The sequence below is a fragment of the Dromiciops gliroides genome, chromosome 2, assembly GCF_019393635.1.
Source record: "Dromiciops gliroides isolate mDroGli1 chromosome 2, mDroGli1.pri, whole genome shotgun sequence".
Lineage (NCBI taxonomy): Eukaryota > Metazoa > Chordata > Mammalia > Microbiotheria > Microbiotheriidae > Dromiciops > Dromiciops gliroides.
The window spans coordinates 621,019,079-621,037,824 of NC_057862.1; the positions used below are offsets into that span (position 1 = coordinate 621,019,079).

At 34.7% G+C, this 18,746-nt stretch overlaps 1 protein-coding gene across 1 annotated transcript in view; it reads right to left on the minus strand.

Moving 5' to 3' along the window:
- Positions 1-18,746, minus strand: part of WWOX (WW domain containing oxidoreductase) — a 1,201,502-nt gene that overhangs the window by 1,177,395 nt on the left and 5,361 nt on the right. Inside the window, exons 2-4 of the mRNA XM_043984741.1 lie at positions 17,673-17,737; positions 15,311-15,368; positions 12,578-12,756 (exon numbers count right to left, since the gene is read on the minus strand). Of these exons, the coding sequence (XP_043840676.1) occupies positions 12,578-12,756; positions 15,311-15,368; positions 17,673-17,737 (302 nt within the window). The remainder of the gene's footprint in view (positions 1-12,577; positions 12,757-15,310; positions 15,369-17,672; positions 17,738-18,746) is intronic.

The window sequence follows — 18,746 nt, forward strand, 5'->3', positions numbered from 1 at the left end:
TTTATCTCAGAATCTTTATGCCTTGCTGGCTTCCTTGGGAAAAAGTCATTCAAGGACCACTCAGTGAATATTATTATAAGCTTGTTGCAAGAGGAAGAATGAAGGAGCTAGAAACTAGTCCAAAAATATTGTAGAAATCTGATCTAGTCTCAGGCTACCTTTCCAAAAGGAAATATGTCCATTGAAATCTCACGAACTGTACCAATACAATTTTAGTAAATGACCAACAGGTATAATTCAGGTAAGTATATATTATCTATAGGAGAATACTTTGGGAAGACCAGCCAAGATAGTAGAGCAAGAGGAAATGGCCTAATTCTCCCCCACAACTACTCTGACAAATATCTAAGAAGTGTTCCAGAATAAGTAGTGACTGAGAAATCAAAAGAGAATACACAGTAAGTCATATTCCCATCGAGGGGAACAGGAAACAAAGCCAGCCAGCAAATGTGTCACTCTGATACCAGAACAGGGTCTAAAGAGAAAACTTATGAGGTAGGTGTGAGATTGATATGTGGCTATGTTCCTGGGCAAAAGATGCTTGCAGATCCACATTAAATGTGGCCTAAGACTGTGTACTGGGCAAGGACCAGGAACAGAAGCAAGCAGCAACCACATGATACTCACCCCAGAGTAAGTAGCAGCTATTTGGCACTTATTCCATGGCCTGAGCAGTTCCTCTACTCCTTGAAGAACACAACACTATGTAGAACATAGCAGCAAGGCCCTAGATAACATAGACCAGGGGTAGAAAATGGCCCTAATTTACAGTCCCAATGCTTTAAGAATAAGCTGAATGGGGCAGCTAGGTGGTGCAGTGGATAAAAGCACTGGCCCTGGATTTGGGAGTATTTGAGTTCAAATCTGGCCTCAGACACTTGACACTTACTAGCTGTGTGACCCTGGGCAAGTCACTTAACCCTCATTGCCCCACAAAAAAAAAAAAAGAATAAGTGGACTTAGGGGCAGCTAGGTGGCACAGTGGATAAAGTACTGGCCCTGGATTCAGGAGGACCTGAGTTCAGACACTTGGCACTTACTAGCTGTGTGACCCTGGGCAGGTCACTTTAGCCTCACTGCCCTGCCAAAAAAAAGAATAAGCAAACTTAAAAAAAAAAAAAAGACGCCTATTATAAAAGAGATATTATGGTTACAGGGATACCCAAGACACAAACCCTTAAGGCAAGAATAACTCCAAAACATCTACAAGCAGAGCTTCAAAGAAAAATGCAACAAACAAGGTCAACTAGAATTCCTCAAAAAAATGAAGTAAGAGTTTAAACAACTTTTTGAAATAACATAAATGAATGAGAGCACCAGAGGAAAGAATTGGAAAAGAAATGAGGACTTCAAAGGAAAAACTTGGAAGAACAGCTTAGTATAAGAGGTATAAAATCTTTCCAAAAGTAAGCTCTGGGGGCAGCTAGGTGGCACGGTGGATAAAGCACTGGCCTTGGATACAGGAGGACCTGAGTTCAAATCCGGTCTCAGACCCTTGACACTTACTAGCTGTGTGACCCTGGACAAGTCATTTAACCCCAATTGCCTCACCCCCCCCCCAATTAAATGAACACAGAATAACTTAGTTCTAAAGAACTGGTGGACCAGAAAGATTTACAAAGAAATTCTATCAAACTTTCAAAGAACAATAAACTCCAATGTTATATAGACTACTTACAAGAATAAGAAAAGAAAGAATCTTCTCAAATTCTTTCTACCATAAAAATATGATCTCGATACCAAAATCAAGGAAAGTCAAGACAGAGAAAGAAAACTAAAAACCACTATCTCTAATGAGTATACATGAAAAAAATTTAAACAAAATGTTAGCAGAGAGAATCCTCTGGGAAAGTATAAAGCAGTATTAAATACAAGTTGGAATTAGTAGTAGTAAAGGTAAGAAAAAATTAGCTGGGCCTAAAGCAATAAAATTCTACTTGTTCTTCAATCTTGAGATACGGCCACCACTAAACACAATTGTAGGTGTTCTATCCTCTCCTGAAAGCAAGAAATAGAGGGACAACATATAGGACTGAAACTGTCTGACATTATATGTATTTCATGTGCATAAAAATTGCTAGTGAAGCATATTGAGAAATGATGCTGTAATCTCTCAAGACTTGAACTTAATGACAAGATTGAATTTTTATTTAAAGAAACAGAAATTTGATATATTTAACAAGTCAGTCTGAGAAAAAAGGAAATATTTTTCAAATTAATTATAATACAGTAAGCAAGGTAGTACTAAAAGATCTAATGTAATTATTAATAAATCAATAAATGGTTCAAGAATTCCCTAAATCATCAGAACACCCCACTGAAAAGGATAAAAGTGAATAATTGCAGTCTAGTTTAAAGATGAAAGAATGACAACTGGGGGTTGTGAGAGGTTTAGTATTATAACTAGAGATTTATTGACTGAACTGAACTATCCATGAAACGAGGATGCGATATCGCTCTTCTAAACACTAGTTTGATACTTTTAAAAATATACACGTTACAAATGCAAAGTGAAATAACTATATTTTCCATTTTATGAGATGCTCACTTCTGTCCCAGCTGCACTCCTTGGCAGCAGCCTTCCCATCCTGGAAACACCTCTATCCTGGAGCCCTCTCTTTTGATTTTTGAGTCCTGTTTCTAGTAGTACCCAGGCCAGGCTCACTTCATTTCTGGCTCCAAACTTCATTCTTCAGACTTTTTCCACTTTGTACACAAAGCCTTACTCATCCATCCCCCCACTACACCTCTTTCCAGTTCCCTTTTATTTGGTGTCTTCCCTCACTAGAATATAAGTTCCTTGAGGGCAAGATTAGTTTCTTAAAATTGTATTTGCACAACTGACACTTAGCAGAGTTCATGGCACATAGTAAGCACTGAATAAATACTCTAGCCAAATTTGGGGTTATTTTTTAAAGAACCCAATAAAACTAAGTCAAGCACAAGATAAAAGGTGTCACAATCATTCTTTAAAAAGTAGTAATAAGGGACAGCTAGGTGGATAGAGCACCGGTCCTGGAGTCAGGAGTACCTGAGTTCAAATCCTGCCTCAGACACTTAATACTTACTAGCTGTGTGACCCTGGGCAAGTCACTTAACCCCAATTGCCTCACCAAAAAAAAAAAAAAAGTAGTGCTAGCAGAACTTGAAAAGAGGTGTTATCCAGGCAAGTTTCATTAAAAATAACAGCAACAGGGGCAGCTAGGTGGCACAGTGGATAAAGCACCGGCCCTGGATTCAGGAGGACCTGAGTCCAAATTTGGCCTCAGACAATTGACACACTTACTAGCTGTGTGACCCTGGGCAAGTTACTTAACCCTCATTACTCTGCATAAAAAATTTTTAAAAAATAACAGCAACATAAATTGCTGAATAAAAATGTGCTTTGCAAATCTTACCAGTCAGTCAATTAACTAGCATTTAAGTGCCTACTAGGTGTGAGGCTCATAATACTCTGTCTTAAGAGCCAGGAATGCAAAGAAAGGCAAAAATGTCCCTGCTCTCAAGGAGAGCACGCACAGTCTAATGAGGGGGACAGCATGAAAACAATAATATACAAACAAGATAGATGAAAGATAAGGATACTTAGATATAGATATATAGGTATAGATATGTGAGAAATTAGGAATAGTATCAGAGGAAGACACTAAAATTGAGGAAAACTAGAAGAATTTTTACAGAAGATGGGACTTTAGATGAGACATGATTAGACATTCTGTTCAAGATCTCAAATGGGCAGGTAGAGATGAGAGACCACAAGTCAGCAGAAAGGTTGGCTCAGGGATAAGTAGACCAGAGAATTGTTATAGCATAGAAATTATATGTGTGACATGGACAAAGATCCAGCAAAAGAGACAGAAGAGGAACAGTCAGACAAGTAAAAGGAGAACCAGAAGAGAATAGTGGCATGAAAACCTAGAGAGGAGAGATTATCTAAAAGGGGGTGATCAACAGTGCCAAAGGCTTCATAGAAGTCAAGAAGGATAAAGCCATTAGATTTGCCAAGTAAGGGGCAGCTAGGTGGCGCAGTAGATAAAGCACTGACCCCGGATTCAGAAGGACCTGAGTTCAAATCCAGCCTCAGCCACTTGACACTTACTAGCTGTGTGACCCTGGGCAAGTCACTTAACCCCCAATGCCCTGCAAAAAAACTAAAACCAAAAAACAAACAAAAAAGACTTGTCAAATAAAAGATCACTAGAAACTTAAAAGAGAGCACAGTGTATACTTTTTTTAATGCACACACTCCAAAATTTTATACATTAAAATTCAAAATATGTTTCCTGGATCATTAAAGATAAGGACACTATTTACCTCTTTTGGATATTTGTATGAAAAGACACATCATGAAATGTGAAATTGTTCTTTGGGCTACTGAAAACCAATAAATTTTGGCTGGTAAACTTTTCTGTAAAGCAAATTGAAACAATCTAGCCTAACCTTAAAAGAGCTGTATGAGTAAAACTTCCTATTAACCCAAATGACACCCTGAAAAAAGCTGAGAAACCATCTTGTGCTTAAATGATAATGCTTCAGTATATGTTGTAAAAAAAGAATGACAGAAGCTATGCCCATTTTAAATACCTTATGGTAAATGGGATCTTTAGCATAGATCTTAGGATAAAATTTAACAACATCCACAGTAGTACTGTAGCTCTAACAACTTCTTTAAATGCATCTAAATTATTTAATAGTGATTGTCTTTTTATATGAATAACCAAAAGACCTTTACTTTGATTTTTTATAAAAACTTCTGCAATGTTAAAAATATACTTAACCTTTTAAAAAATATTCTATTTTCAAAATGTATAGAGGCAAGACTAGAAAGATAATAGTACTACATATATTAGTATATATAATATACATTGTATGCCTTTGGGGGGAAGTGGGGTAGGGTTTGAAGCTACAACCAGTTTCCGAAGGCAAAAATTCCATAATCTTGAGACAAGTTGTTTTTCCAAAATATTTAATAGGATAGCTTCAAATTTTAATGGTACAGTCAAAATAAGATCTGATTTTCTTTAAACTTTAATGTTGACAGTACTGGCTATTTAAATATGATTCTAGAGGGGCAGCTAGGTGGTACAGTTGATAGAGCACCAGTCCTGGATTCAGGAGGACCTGAGTTCAAATCCGACCTCAGACACTTGACACTTACTAGCTGTGTGACCCTGGGCAAGTCACTTAACCCTCACTGCCCCACAAAAAAAAAATGGTAAAAATAATAAATATGATTCTAATTTGTATAAATGGATAGAAATCTGGCTTCAAAGCCAGGAAGAACATGTGACCCTAAACTAGTCACTTATCCTCTCAGTGTTCTAAAAAATTCTCTAAGGCTGGGCTGCAGAGAAGGCACTGCTCTATACCTGTATTGGTATAGTGAGTTCTCAACCTGGGAGCTCCCTACTACAACAATATCACAGGTGCAAGCCCTATGCCTTTCTCTTTAGTTAGAACAAATGTTTCATGTGCATTCTTAAGTAAACAGTAAGCAGTTTTAACAGAAACCATAACAAGACCCCCAAAGAACATATTAACTCCTATTATAAGCAAATAGCATTAATATAGCATTTATTTACAATCAATCATACACAACCAGGTAATTTTTTTTTAATCAACTCTCAATACCATTGAGGCATTTCAATATAAATTCTAAATAGAACCATTCATATTTATAAACATTCCAACTTTCACTTCCAAAAAAAAAAAATCACACTATTGGCAGGACAGGATATTCAAAACCACTAATGCTATAAAAATACATGTCTTTGTATAATGTGGCAGAATCTTGTGAAAGCTAAATATTATGTATCTTTTTACTAAATGGATCTTCTTACCCTTGCCACTTAATACTGAGGGGAGGGGGGAGTAAATAAAACAGAGCACTAATCACACTTTCACAGTTATTTCATAAATTCCATCATGAATTTAAGGCCTAAAATGGTCTTAGTAAAATGTACTACCTACACACACACACACACACACACACACACACACACACACAAAAGAACTATATTAAGCTTTCGCCTCTTTTGTTTAATTATTTCAAAAGGCAATAGAGCCCTCTAGTGGAAGAATAACAATAAAAATATTAAGAAATGATCATGGGCAAAGCTTTTTTCATTGTCACTAAAATTCCATATACTTCTGGGTTAAAAGGTAAAAGAGAGTGCTAAATACAAAATTAATTTCATTCAGTGTAATCACAGTTATAACAAATAACTAGTTTTCATGGCTTACATGAAGTTATAAAATTTGCTCAGGGCTAATTGGATTGTTTAAGTGCTAACAAGCCATATTTTTAATACTATTTTGATAACAGGAGTTTAATAAATGCTTGATTGAAAAAAATACTTTGATCATTTTAAAATATGCAACACTCTGAACCAATCTGTTATAGAAACAATAGTTTATTGCCATCTTCAAAAATAGATTATTCAAAAATAGATTATTGCCATCTTCAAAAAATAGTATTTATTATTAAGTTTCATAAGAGAACTAGAATAAAACTTCCATCATATTTAGTGAATCCTCTATGGACAGTTTATGGAAAAATACAGATGAGAACTATACATGATCAGAAGTCCTGGAGGGGTTCTGATAAAGAAGATGTGCTATATATTACATTATGTGTAATGTAACTCAATTCATAGATTCACTTGTGTTTCTAAGTATTTGCATGCCATTATACAATGTATCTTGTTTTTTAAACTACTAATGACTTGGAAAAAGATTGCAAAAACGTTCAAAAGTTTATATTTTCTATATTATAAATTTTTTCTCTTCCAAATCTCTCATTTTATTACAGCAACAAGAACATAAAACATATGGTTTCAATAAAATCCATAAATGACATTTCCAATTTCAGATTTCTTAGTTCCTCAAATGATCTGTACATGTGAACTATAAATAAAACATTCATTATAAAAATAACTCCATTTCAATTTCTTAAAATGAATTTTTTTTCTTTAAAGAGGTATATTTACTTTGCCTCTAAGGTGGTAATTCTCAAATTGTTCAATGACTTCTCAGTGTTTTTCCACGTATATCACAGAATCCTCAAAAAAATGAAAACATTAAAACCTAAATTATTTTAATTCACTTGAATTTTCAATACCTCTGTGGAAAGTGAACTGGTGCAATCATTCTGAAGGAAAGCCACTTGGAATTCTAAGAAAGTGATTAAAATATCAATACCTTCTGGACTGAAGATCCCACTGCTAGCCATATGACCCAAAGAAATCAGTAATAATAGAAATGCCTCATAAATACCAAAATATCTATAACTGAACTTTTTGTAGTAGCAAAGAATTAAAAATAAAGTAGATACTCACTGACTGAGAATAGGCTAAACCAGTTGTGGTATGCAAATGCAATGCAATATTACTGAGTTGAAAGAAAGAACATGTTGAATACAGAGAAGCATGCATGTGAGGACTCAAATAAATTAAGTCAAAGTGAAGCATAGAAGATACAGAAAAATAATATACCCAAAGAGTACAATCATGAAAGTGGAAAGAACGACAATCAAAACTGAACGCTTTGAAATAATAATTTCCAAGCTTGGCCCCCAAAAAGAAAAATGCCTTTCTTTGCAGAGGTGGGGTACTATGAGTATGAGAAATGTCATTTAATGTCAGGCTTTTTCAATGAATTGTTTAATATAAATGGACTTTTTTTTCAACTTTTTTATTCTTTATAATTTATCCAGGGGAGGAGAGGAGAGGTATTAGAAGATTTAAGTCTCGTAAAAAAAGGGCATCAACAAAAATTTATTTTAACAAATGTATAATATATGTAGGTGTGCATATGTTTATATATGTATGTGCATATATGTATACATATATGTGTATATATGTGTATGTGTATGAGGTTTACTATTAGCTTCAGATTTAACACTTGTGTTATTCATTTAGGGCAGGAGAGAGGAAAATAGCACAAAAACAAAAAGTTTTAAGTTCCAAAAAGGTTGAAAATCACTGTTTTAAGGGTAGAGATTCCTTTCCCACCTCAATTTACGGCAGTTTCTGAATAGGGTTTTTGAAAGAAAGAATATATTCCCCATTCCCATTAACTTAAGCAGAAATGAGTCCCATCAATACCCAGAATCATAACTTTAAGCTATTAATATTCAAAGTATATCATTTTGTCAGTATGAGGAAATCCCAGTATAAGAACTGCCCTTACCAACCCATATCCAGGATTCAGGAGTTAATAATAAGTGGCATTTATTTCACTCTTAAAGTTTTCAAAGTACTTGACACATATCATTTCATTTGAGGTTTATATAACTACTCATCTTGAAACAAAATATAAACTTTATTATCCCCAACTGACAGATGAGCAAATGGATCCCCACAAGTTTCCAATGACAATGAAGCTCCTAAGTCCATGAGGTCTTTCTGACCCCATGTCCAGGCTGCTACCCACAATGCCAAACTGCTGGGGGCAGCTAGGTGGCGCAGTGGATAAAGCACTGGCCCTGGATTCAGGAGGACCTGAGTTCAAATCCGACCTCAGACACTTGACACTTACTAGCTGTGTGACCCTGGGCAAGTCACTTAACCCTCATTGCCCCACCAAAAAAGAAAGAAAGAAAGAAATCACCCACAATGCCAAGCTGCTTCCGACAGTAACAACAGCTGATGTTTATATTATACTTTGAGGTTTTATAAAGCCTGACAAACACTGGGATTAAAGAAATTAGTGACTCACTCACAGCCATACAACAAACACATGTCAAAGGAATATTTGATTCCAGGTTTTCTCTGACTTCAAGCCCAGAATCTTAATCTACCACAATAGCTCTATAGGCTATTAATACAAATTGGGGGGAATGGGAGCTGATTAAGTTTCACTTCTTTTTCTCTAAGATTCCAGTAAACAATTGGCCTGCCTAACTTTCTTTTGAAATATCCTGCCCAAAAGAGCCCATGATGAGCAGTTTTGAACTTATGGGATATTTCAGAATAACTTTTAAAAGATAATGGCATACTTAGGGTAGGGGTGGTTGGTGGGGACCTTTAGCTATATTCGAGAAAGAAAAACAAAAATTAAGGTCTGAGGGAAAACAGAGAATACTTATTAGGAAATAAGGTTTAAAAAACATCTTAAGAATGAGCCTATTTCTCTATACAAAGATAATTACTGTGGAAATTGTGGATTTAAAGGAAGACATTGGCTATTAAGTCCACAGGATTTATGAAAGTATAAGGAAGAATATAGTAACATGCTATGCTTAAATTGAAATTCTATCATGAGATCTTAGTAACCTGAAAATTAAGCTTTGGAGATGGTCACCAATTCCCTAAATCCATGACTACCAATCTCAATACAATGTCCTTGGGGATACTTTACATGGAAATCTACAGATTTATTGAAAAATTCAGAAAGACATTATTTTCTCCCTCACTTTTATTCATGAAGATTGGATATGAGGATAACTTTTTTATAACTTTATTTCTAATATCAAAAGGCATGCTATTAAAAACAAAGAATCAACAGCAGTAAAATGTATTAGGCTATGTAAAGATGACTACATTTTAGTGGCATATACTAAGCTGACTTGTTTATATTAATATGAAAGAATTTGAATTTTTTTTCATGGGTCCTCAGGGCTAAAATCAAAGTCAGACCTACCTATTTAAACTCCCAAATATTTTTCTAAGCCCACAGTCTAAAAGTTCAAAAGGTAAAAGGATTTTCATCATGACTAAATCATGAAAGTAATTTAAGAGTAAAGCTTTAAATGGCTACTAGATTTTTCGGGTTTAGTATCCATGGAATAACATAATCCTAGAACTAGAAGTTACTTTACAGATCAACTAATCCAAAACCTGCCTGACCCCTCCTCTAATAGATTCTCAGGCTGATGCTTGAAGACCTCACTGCCAGGTGCCTCACTACCTTATCAGTAAAGTTTCATCTTTGAAATTTAAATTAAAATTAAAGAATGTGTTGCTGTTCAAATTGGAAAAACAATTCAAAAAATTTACTATGGGGTTTGAGAAGTGCTAAAATTCCTTAAGAGTTTCAAACAAATCTACACCCCTCTCCGACCCCCAGAATTTAGACATGTCATAATATGGACAAGTATGGCAACACAACTAAACAAGTGAACAACAACAACACAAACAGTTGGATGTGAACTTCTGCCTAATCTGCAGGTAGATATGCTTTCCTCAAAGTTATGGTTTTCAACATTAGTTCTAATGTTATGTTAAATGTCTTTAAAATGCAACAGTGCCCATCCTTGTTAACTGCCTTAATACTAACTAAGTCTTACCTACTTTAACACCGTAGGTAAGAGATTAGGTGGTGGTTACGTGGCCAGAGAGAAGGCATTGCATGTGAAAGATATTGTGAAGGTAGAAATTGAAAGATTTAACAATTAAGTAAATTGTAGGGTGAGGGAGAGTAAGGAATCAAAGATAATGCCTTTAAACCTGAAAATCTGGGGAAGAACAAAAATAGAAAATTTGAGAATGAACTACCTTCAACTGAAATTATAGACTGAAATAATGAAATTAATTTTGGGGTTGGGGCAGTGGGGATTCTCTACCTAGGACTAGGGCCCAAGCATAAGTGTGAGCTGTTAGACTTTTGGAGAGGAATGGGATGTGGGTGATGAGCAATTATTCCAAGTATTAAAGTTCTCAGGTGTGCACTGATAAGGTTTTTACCTTGCCTGAGGGCTGGGGGCAGGTGGGTGGTTCTATTTTTTTTCTCTTAGAAATTTAGCTGTGATTACTCTGTATGCTTCTTTTAGATGTTTTTTGAAACTAAATAATCCACCATCTTCTTTCTCAGTCCTTGTCTTCTTGACCTTTCTAATACTGTAAAAGAGTATTTATACAGATAAGAGAAAAAACCAGAAGGAAGAGATTATCCAGGAGGAAAGAGCCAATAATATCAAATGCATTATTTCAGTCTATAATTTCATTTGAAGGTAGTTCATTCTCAAAATAGATGATTATTAATGCAAGCCCTACTTTATAGAAATTTTAAAACTGTGATTTTCACAACTACCCAAAAATACCCTGAGGTAAAGAAAACTCTTGATATAAAGATTAATACTTCATAACAAAAGTTTCTCTGATGATTTCAGATGTAAAATTAGAAGTCCAAAGAGAATAAATCATAAGTTTGGGAGTTGAAGGATCCTTAAGAGATCATTTAGGTTAAACCTCTATTTTACAGATGAGGACAATGAGACTTGTGGAGGGAAGTGACTTAAAGTTATGCAAGTATTAGAAAGCATGGCTGAGATGTCTAAAATGGTATCTCCTGACTCCCACAACAGGTTTCTTTCCAATAATACTACCAAGATGGTGGTTAAAACTAAGATTAAATAAGGAAGTGAATTTGGTGGGTAAAGAAAAAAAAAAGATTCCCCAATTTTACAAAGAAATAAATTCCCATCCCCCCCAAAACAGTGGTCTTTTAAATTTAATATTATTATTAGAACAGGACTAAGACCATGGGGACCTACTAGTCACTCAAGGGGTTTTTAATGTGAAGTGTATCAAATTGATAAGCTATATATGCTAATTAGAGAGAATTGTATGTTTTCAGGGAGGCTGGCACTAAGGCAGAAACTGAGCCCAGAAAAATGCTAACTGGAACAAACAGGACAATATGAAAAGTGGCTGGGGTGTGAAAGAATAGAAAATTACCACTGTACAAACAAGTACATTAAGAAGGGGGAAAGGTCTAAAGACCCATTAGGTGGAGGAAAGAGCAAGGCAGCACTTGCATGTACTTATGGATAGCGCTTAATAGTCTAGATTCCTGCAAGACAGCAGTCAAGGTTAGAGCACCAATAGGGCCACCTCCTCAGTGGGAAAAAGAAGCAACAAATGCTTACATGATAAAATGCCCAAGTTACTCTGTGTCGCCAGGAGAAAGAGAAGACATAAGTAAAAGAAAAGATATCAAGATTAAAGCAATCAATTTAAATCTGAATGCAGTACCCTTAGTAAGTGTTATATTATTTTTTAACATTATACACTATAATTAGGTTAGCATGGACAGCTAGGTGGCACAGTAGATAAAGCACTGGCCCTGGATTCAGGAGGACCTGAGTTCAAATTTGGCCTCAGACACTTGACACTTACTAGCTGTGTGACCCTGGACAAGTCATTTAACCCTCACTGCCCTGCAAAAATTTGTTTAAAAATTAAAAATATCTATATAATTAGGTTAGCAGTATTAATACTTTTATTTCTGCCTAAACTACTCAGGTAACAGTATAGTTACTATGTATACTGCACAGACCAAATTTACTGATGATGAAAAAATAGTATTTTGAAACTGTTCCCTATTATACCTAAATTATTAACTAGCCAATATTTTTACTGAGTATTCAGTTTCAGGGTCAGGCCCTATATATCCTCTATGATGACACACACAACTAGTATAGGCTTTGGAAAGAAAGGTCATGATTGCAATGACACAATACAATACAAAAAATATCATTTCTTATAAACAGAGAGTCACTATACCAAACTTACTATGATTACAATTCATGAAAGTTACATTACAGCATTCTCAATAAATTTAAATACTGGCCTACCTATTCCTGAGTTAGCTCCAGTAACTATAACCACTTTTCCAGTTAGATCACGACCCTGAAGGATTTCCATAGCAGTTGTATTGCCATCATATTTCTGTCTGGTTGGCGGCTTCTTTGGATTATCATCAACGGTAAATGCCAATCGAGGATCCAAGTATGTGGTTCTTTTATTTATGTGGCTGCAAAGAAAAGGGGAAAAATCATGCTAACCTACAGCAGTGAACACAGGCATTTATATCATTTATTTAGGAAAACCTTTATTTTTTTATGTACCAAAAGTCTTATTATTAATTTCTTTCAACTTTAAAATACAAAGGTCCTTTAGTTCCTCTTCTGGGGTCTAGAAAAATTACACTCTTACCTAGAAAAATAGTACCTAATCTTTTACTTTAAGATTTCTTGGAAAATATACTTTGATATGCAACAATCACTTCAAAATCCAATTCTTCAGAACAGTGGTATTAAAATCAACTAGTGGTATTAAAATCCACTAAACCACACATAAGGATCCCCCAGGGGTCATATTATCTCCCAGGTTTGTACTGACTCAGAAAACCACATATTAATATTATCTATGTTTTACTGTATTTTTATTAACTTTGCTAAAGATTTCCCAATTGCATTTTCTGGTTCAGGCTACAATCAGGAGTATGAGGGTCATGTGTTTGATACCTCTACTTTAGAACAAAAAAAACCCCATTATTTGGAATGGTTGTTTTCTGAAACTCTATGCTTCTATAGCTATAAAAGCTACAGTGCTAAAATGGTTCTCACTTTCTACATAGCCTACATTCAATTCAATACATATTTGCTAAGAACTGAGCACATGTGCTCAGTAATGTGCCAAGTATCCAATAGCACAAGACATAAAAATAACAGCAATTTTTAAAAATCCAGATTATTAAATATTCCTGTGACTTAAAGTTGAAATTCATGGAAAAATAACTCCCTGAGCTGAGTCTTATAGAAAAAAAAATATTAGTTCAACTACACAATCATTTATTAAGTGTCTACTACATGCAGAGTACTGACATGGCAGCAGCCTGTTCCAGTAATGAAGGACTGTATGTATAAATGCACAAAGGTGGAGGAGAGAAGGCAAAATTGGAGACTGATCAGTAAGACTGAACTGGACTAGAAAAGCAAAATGAAACAAGATTGTGGAAGGTCTTGAATATTGGTCTATGTAGTTCATGCTTTATCAAATATTTGGTAGCAGTGTAAAGGACTAGATGCTTACTCTATCTCCCTCAGAGGGTGCTTGGGAAGAAAATATTTTTATATATCACTCTAAGATTATATAGAGAGACATTCCTATTCTTATTATAAAAAATCAATTTTCAAGTGGTCTTGACTAAAATTAATTGTAGTATATGAGCCTTCAAATATTAATTAAAAGATGAGCTAATAACCTAAAAGTTATTTTAATAACTTGATACATGAAATTATAAATGACTATTGGTTTGGTTTTTTTTTTAATTTTTTTTTTAATGGGGCAATGGGGGTTAAGTGACTTGCCCAGGGTCACACAGCTAGTAAGTGTCAAGTGTCTGAGGCCGGATTTGAACTCAGGTACTCCTGAATCCAGGGCCGGTGCTTTATCCACTGCACCACCTAGCCGCCCCTGACTATTGTTTTTAATAGAAATTTCAAAATTATTTCAACATGTCATAAATGCATTTGTGAGATTTTTTTCAAAATGTGAAGAACCAAAAAATCTCTTAAAAGTATAAGTCCTTGTGAAACAATGAAAGATTAGATTTCATTATCAATTCTTAAAGACCCTCACAAATGGAAGGGCCTATCTTATGTGACAAACTCTAACCAAAATCAAAAGATTCATTCCTTATACATTTAACTATTTGTGGAGAACCATTAACCATGTGTCGTCACCAATTTGAAATATAGCTGCTCTACTAAAAGAAAAACAACTATCTAAATTGCTATTTGGTTTTTAAAAATAATAATATAATAACCTGTGTATTAATATTTTCCCTTTAGTTCTCCCTGATGTTTTAGAACCCATTCTAGCCATTAAGAATGGAAATTGATCCATAATTAAAAATGTCTTCAGTCGCTCAATTTCTGAAAATATAGAGATCTCTCTAAACAGAAAAATTCAAATATGACCCAATAACTGATTAATGACTGGCTAAATTGGAATAACAACACAGTACTATGTTGCAATTAAGAGTCTGCAATATGAAGAATATAAGGTAATATGGAAACTTCCATAAAACAGTAGGAAATGAAGAAAGAAGAGCCAGATCATGAACTGATAAAGCCCAATAAAAACACAGATAGAAGTATTAACAGGCAAAGAAAAGTAATGAAGGACATAGAAAGAATAATACATAGTTTATTGAGATTTGTATGTTGAAGGTCTTTCTGAAGATTAATTTGTTGTATGTAAATAGAACTATTCATTTTATTTGGCATTTGTTAAATTCCTATTATTTTAAAATTAATTAGTTGTTCGGACACTTAGTTGGTTGCATTATTTTGAGAACATAAAAAATAACTTATAAAAATTTAAGTCATACATGGTTTAAGTTCTATACTCATACCACAATAGTAAAACCTAAGAAACCTCTCCTCCCCCAACAAAAAAAAGATTTTTTTATAATTGCTTCATCTCCTCACCAATTAAAAATAATAGACTTCAAGGTGAAGTACCTGATAACAGTTTTTAAAGCACTGAGATAACTACATTCTATATCTTTAAACACTTACTCAACAAAAAACACTTGTCCATTCTCATCAGTTTCTTGCTCCCATCCATATGGCAGGTCTGAAACAGAGAAGACTGTGAGTCTGCTTATAAAAAGAAAACAATATATAATTATATATATCAATAAGAAGATAAAAGGCCTATACTCATTCTCACCTCCATGTATATGCTGATCCTCCCTCCATAATAAATGCCACTTTCCCTTCCCATTTGAGTAGCCAGATTCTACCTAGCCCTGCAAAGTTTTCCCTGATAACTCCATCATCCATCACTCACTTAGTGAAACTATTACATTGATTTTTTATGCCATACCACATAATATTTTATTAGGTACCTGTTCTCTAGGTTCTTTATTAGGTTCCTGTTTCTTCTGTTTTACAAACCCAGAGTGTTCTATTTTCTCTCCAATTATGTAATTCCTACCCAACCTCTTGAAGTGCAACTCAGCTCTCACTTCCTCCATGCAGTCTTTTCTACCCATGGCAATCTCTCAGAATGTGACTAAGGATTTAGTGCTAGAAGGAACCTGAGAGGTCAAATAGTCTAGTCTCCTCATTTTACAGAAAAGGAAACCAAGTGACTTGCTCAAGATCACACGGGTAGTCAGTAGCCCCGCTGGAATCTGAACCCAGGTGATATTTGTTTTAAAAACTCGTAGCATTTAATATCATAACTACTTACTTAACAGCCAATTTTCACACCCTGCCTCATAACATCTGTCATAATGTTTCCTTTTTATATGTGTCTCATCTCCCTAATTAGCCTCCTTTAGAACAGGGAATTGTATCACATGCTTTTAGCGTGTCCCCTCCAGGTCACAGCACAGTTCTAGGCACATAAAAGACATTCAATTATTGTTTATAGGGTTAAAAAAAAATCTGAAAGATTTATATTCTACATGTCATTAGTAAATGTAATACTACAGAATAAAGATATCTGATATTCATATTATTTTCATATATTCTTTTTCTTTTTTGAACTCAGGTCCTCCTGACTCCAGGGCCAGTGCTCTATCCTCTGCACCATCTAGCTGCCCCTCTTTTCATATATTCTTGATGAACAAATAAATTCTCAAAAATGACTAAAACTCTGGAGAGCAATTTGGAATTATGCCCAAAGGGCTATAAAGCTATGCATACCCTTTGACCCAGCAATACCACTATTGGGTCTTTTTCCCAAGGAGATCATAAAAAAGGGAAAAGGACCCACATGTACAAAAATATTTATAGCTGCTCTTTTTGTGATGGCAAGGAATCAGAAATTGAGGGGCAGCCCATCAATTGGGGAATGGCTGAACAAGTTGTGGTATTTGAATGTAATGGAATTCTATTGTGCTGTAAAAAACTATGAGCAGGCAGATTTCAGAGAAACCTGGAAGGACTTGCATGAATTGATGATGAGTGAGATGAGCAGAACCAGGAGAACATTATACACTGTATCATCAACATTATGTGTTGATCAACTGTGACAGACTGGTTTCTTCTCAGCAATACAATGGTACAAGATAGTTCCAAAGGACTCATGATGGAAAATGCTCTCCAAATCCAGAAGAAAAAGGGCTGTTGAATCTGCATGCAGATTGAACCATACTATTTCTTTTGTTTTTGGTGCTGTTGTTTTTCTTTTTTGAGGTATTTCCTTTTTGCTCTGATTCTTCTCTTATAACATGACTAATGCAGAAATATATTTAATGTTATTGTACAAATATAACCTATATCAATGATTACTTGCTGTCTTGGGGAGGGAGGAGGGAGAAAAATTTAAAACTAGAAATCTTATAAAAACAAATGTTGAAAACTATCTCTAAGGGCAGCTAGATGGCGCAGTGGATAGAGCACTGGCCCTGGATTCAGGAGTACCTGAGTTCAAATCCGGCCTCAGACATTTAACACTTACTAGCTGTATGACCCTGGGCAAGTCACTTAACCCCAATTGCCTCACCAAAAAAAAGAAAACTATCTCTACATGTAACTGGAAAATAAAATACTTTTATAATTTTTTTTAAATGACAAAAACTTGTCTATAGTCGCTAAAAATTACGATATGCTCTTTACTCATAATTCTATAAATTGCCTACAGTAGAATAAGGCACCTGAAAGAAGGAACTGATTTTCATTTTGTCTTTTTATCTTCAGCACCTATATTGCTTTGAATGTAGTCAAATGCTTGACAAAATGAATTTGATAGTTACAACTTATAGACAGTTTACTACAACAATTTTTCTCTTCTCCTAAAATCTACTCATAGTTATAAACAACAATTGCCTGGGCAACACTCTACCTCTAACAGGGTTATTGGGTAATTGATGCTTTACATGTTAGTATATTTGGCTATTCCATGAGTAATCCAACGAATAATACAAACCTCCTGCTACTCGTTTTCTTTTTCCAGTCTTAGGATGTTCCCATTGTGTCTTCTCTTCAGTATGGCTGTCAAAATACCCATAACACAATTAAAAATAAGAGTAAATCCTTAGAAGCATTATAAACCATTCTAAAACTATTCCTCTGGAGGAAAAATTTTCTCCATGATCATACTACTTAACAAAAGTTATCACTAGCAAAAGCCAGTGTTAACCAGGCAAACTTTTTTTGACCCCAGGTTTGACTACCTACTCTGCGTCTAAGTCGTGGAATCCTATAATCCATCTTGAAAATATGGCCAAAGAGTCAATTGCCAGACAATTATTCTACTAGTCAGCTGCAAATATAACTTTATCATCTATCAGTAGAGAGCTGCCTTTATACCGTCCTACCTATCCCACTATGGAACTAGAAACGGTAAACAAAAATGTCACTTCACTATGAGTAGATAAAGAAAGGGTAGGTTCTGGTCTCATGGGAAAACATATTGAAGCAGAATGGGATATTTTAAATAAAATTTTCACTGAATCATCAGCAAGAATTGTCTACAGATATGAAAAATTCCTTTAAGTTTTACCTAGTGTTAAATTGGCATAATTCAAGAAAATATATAATGATGATATTTAGATGTAACACATACTCTCCTAAAAAGCTTTGTCTTTGGCAGGTATAAGTTCACAAAGCAGTGACTCTTAATGGAGCAAATGATTAAATCATGCTGATATACTAATAACCCTAGCAGTTATATTTCCCATCTTATCATGGTAAATGTAAATACAAAGGTCACCACTAAAATAGTAGGCTCATGAGGAGTTTGACAAAGATTAATCAACCATATTCAATCATCCTTAATAAGTACTAAGATATTAAGAAATTATATATATTTTTTTTTAAATGAAAGGTACTGCTACTACAAGGTAAAGATTATTAAACTGGTGAAGGCGGGGGAGGAGACTCAGGGAAGAATGCCCCATTCTCTCTATTTCCTAGCAAATATTCTACAAAAAAAGTATCCACAATTTTCTCCCTCTGCGTAGTTATTTCATTTCAAAATACAAAAATATTCAGCTTTCTA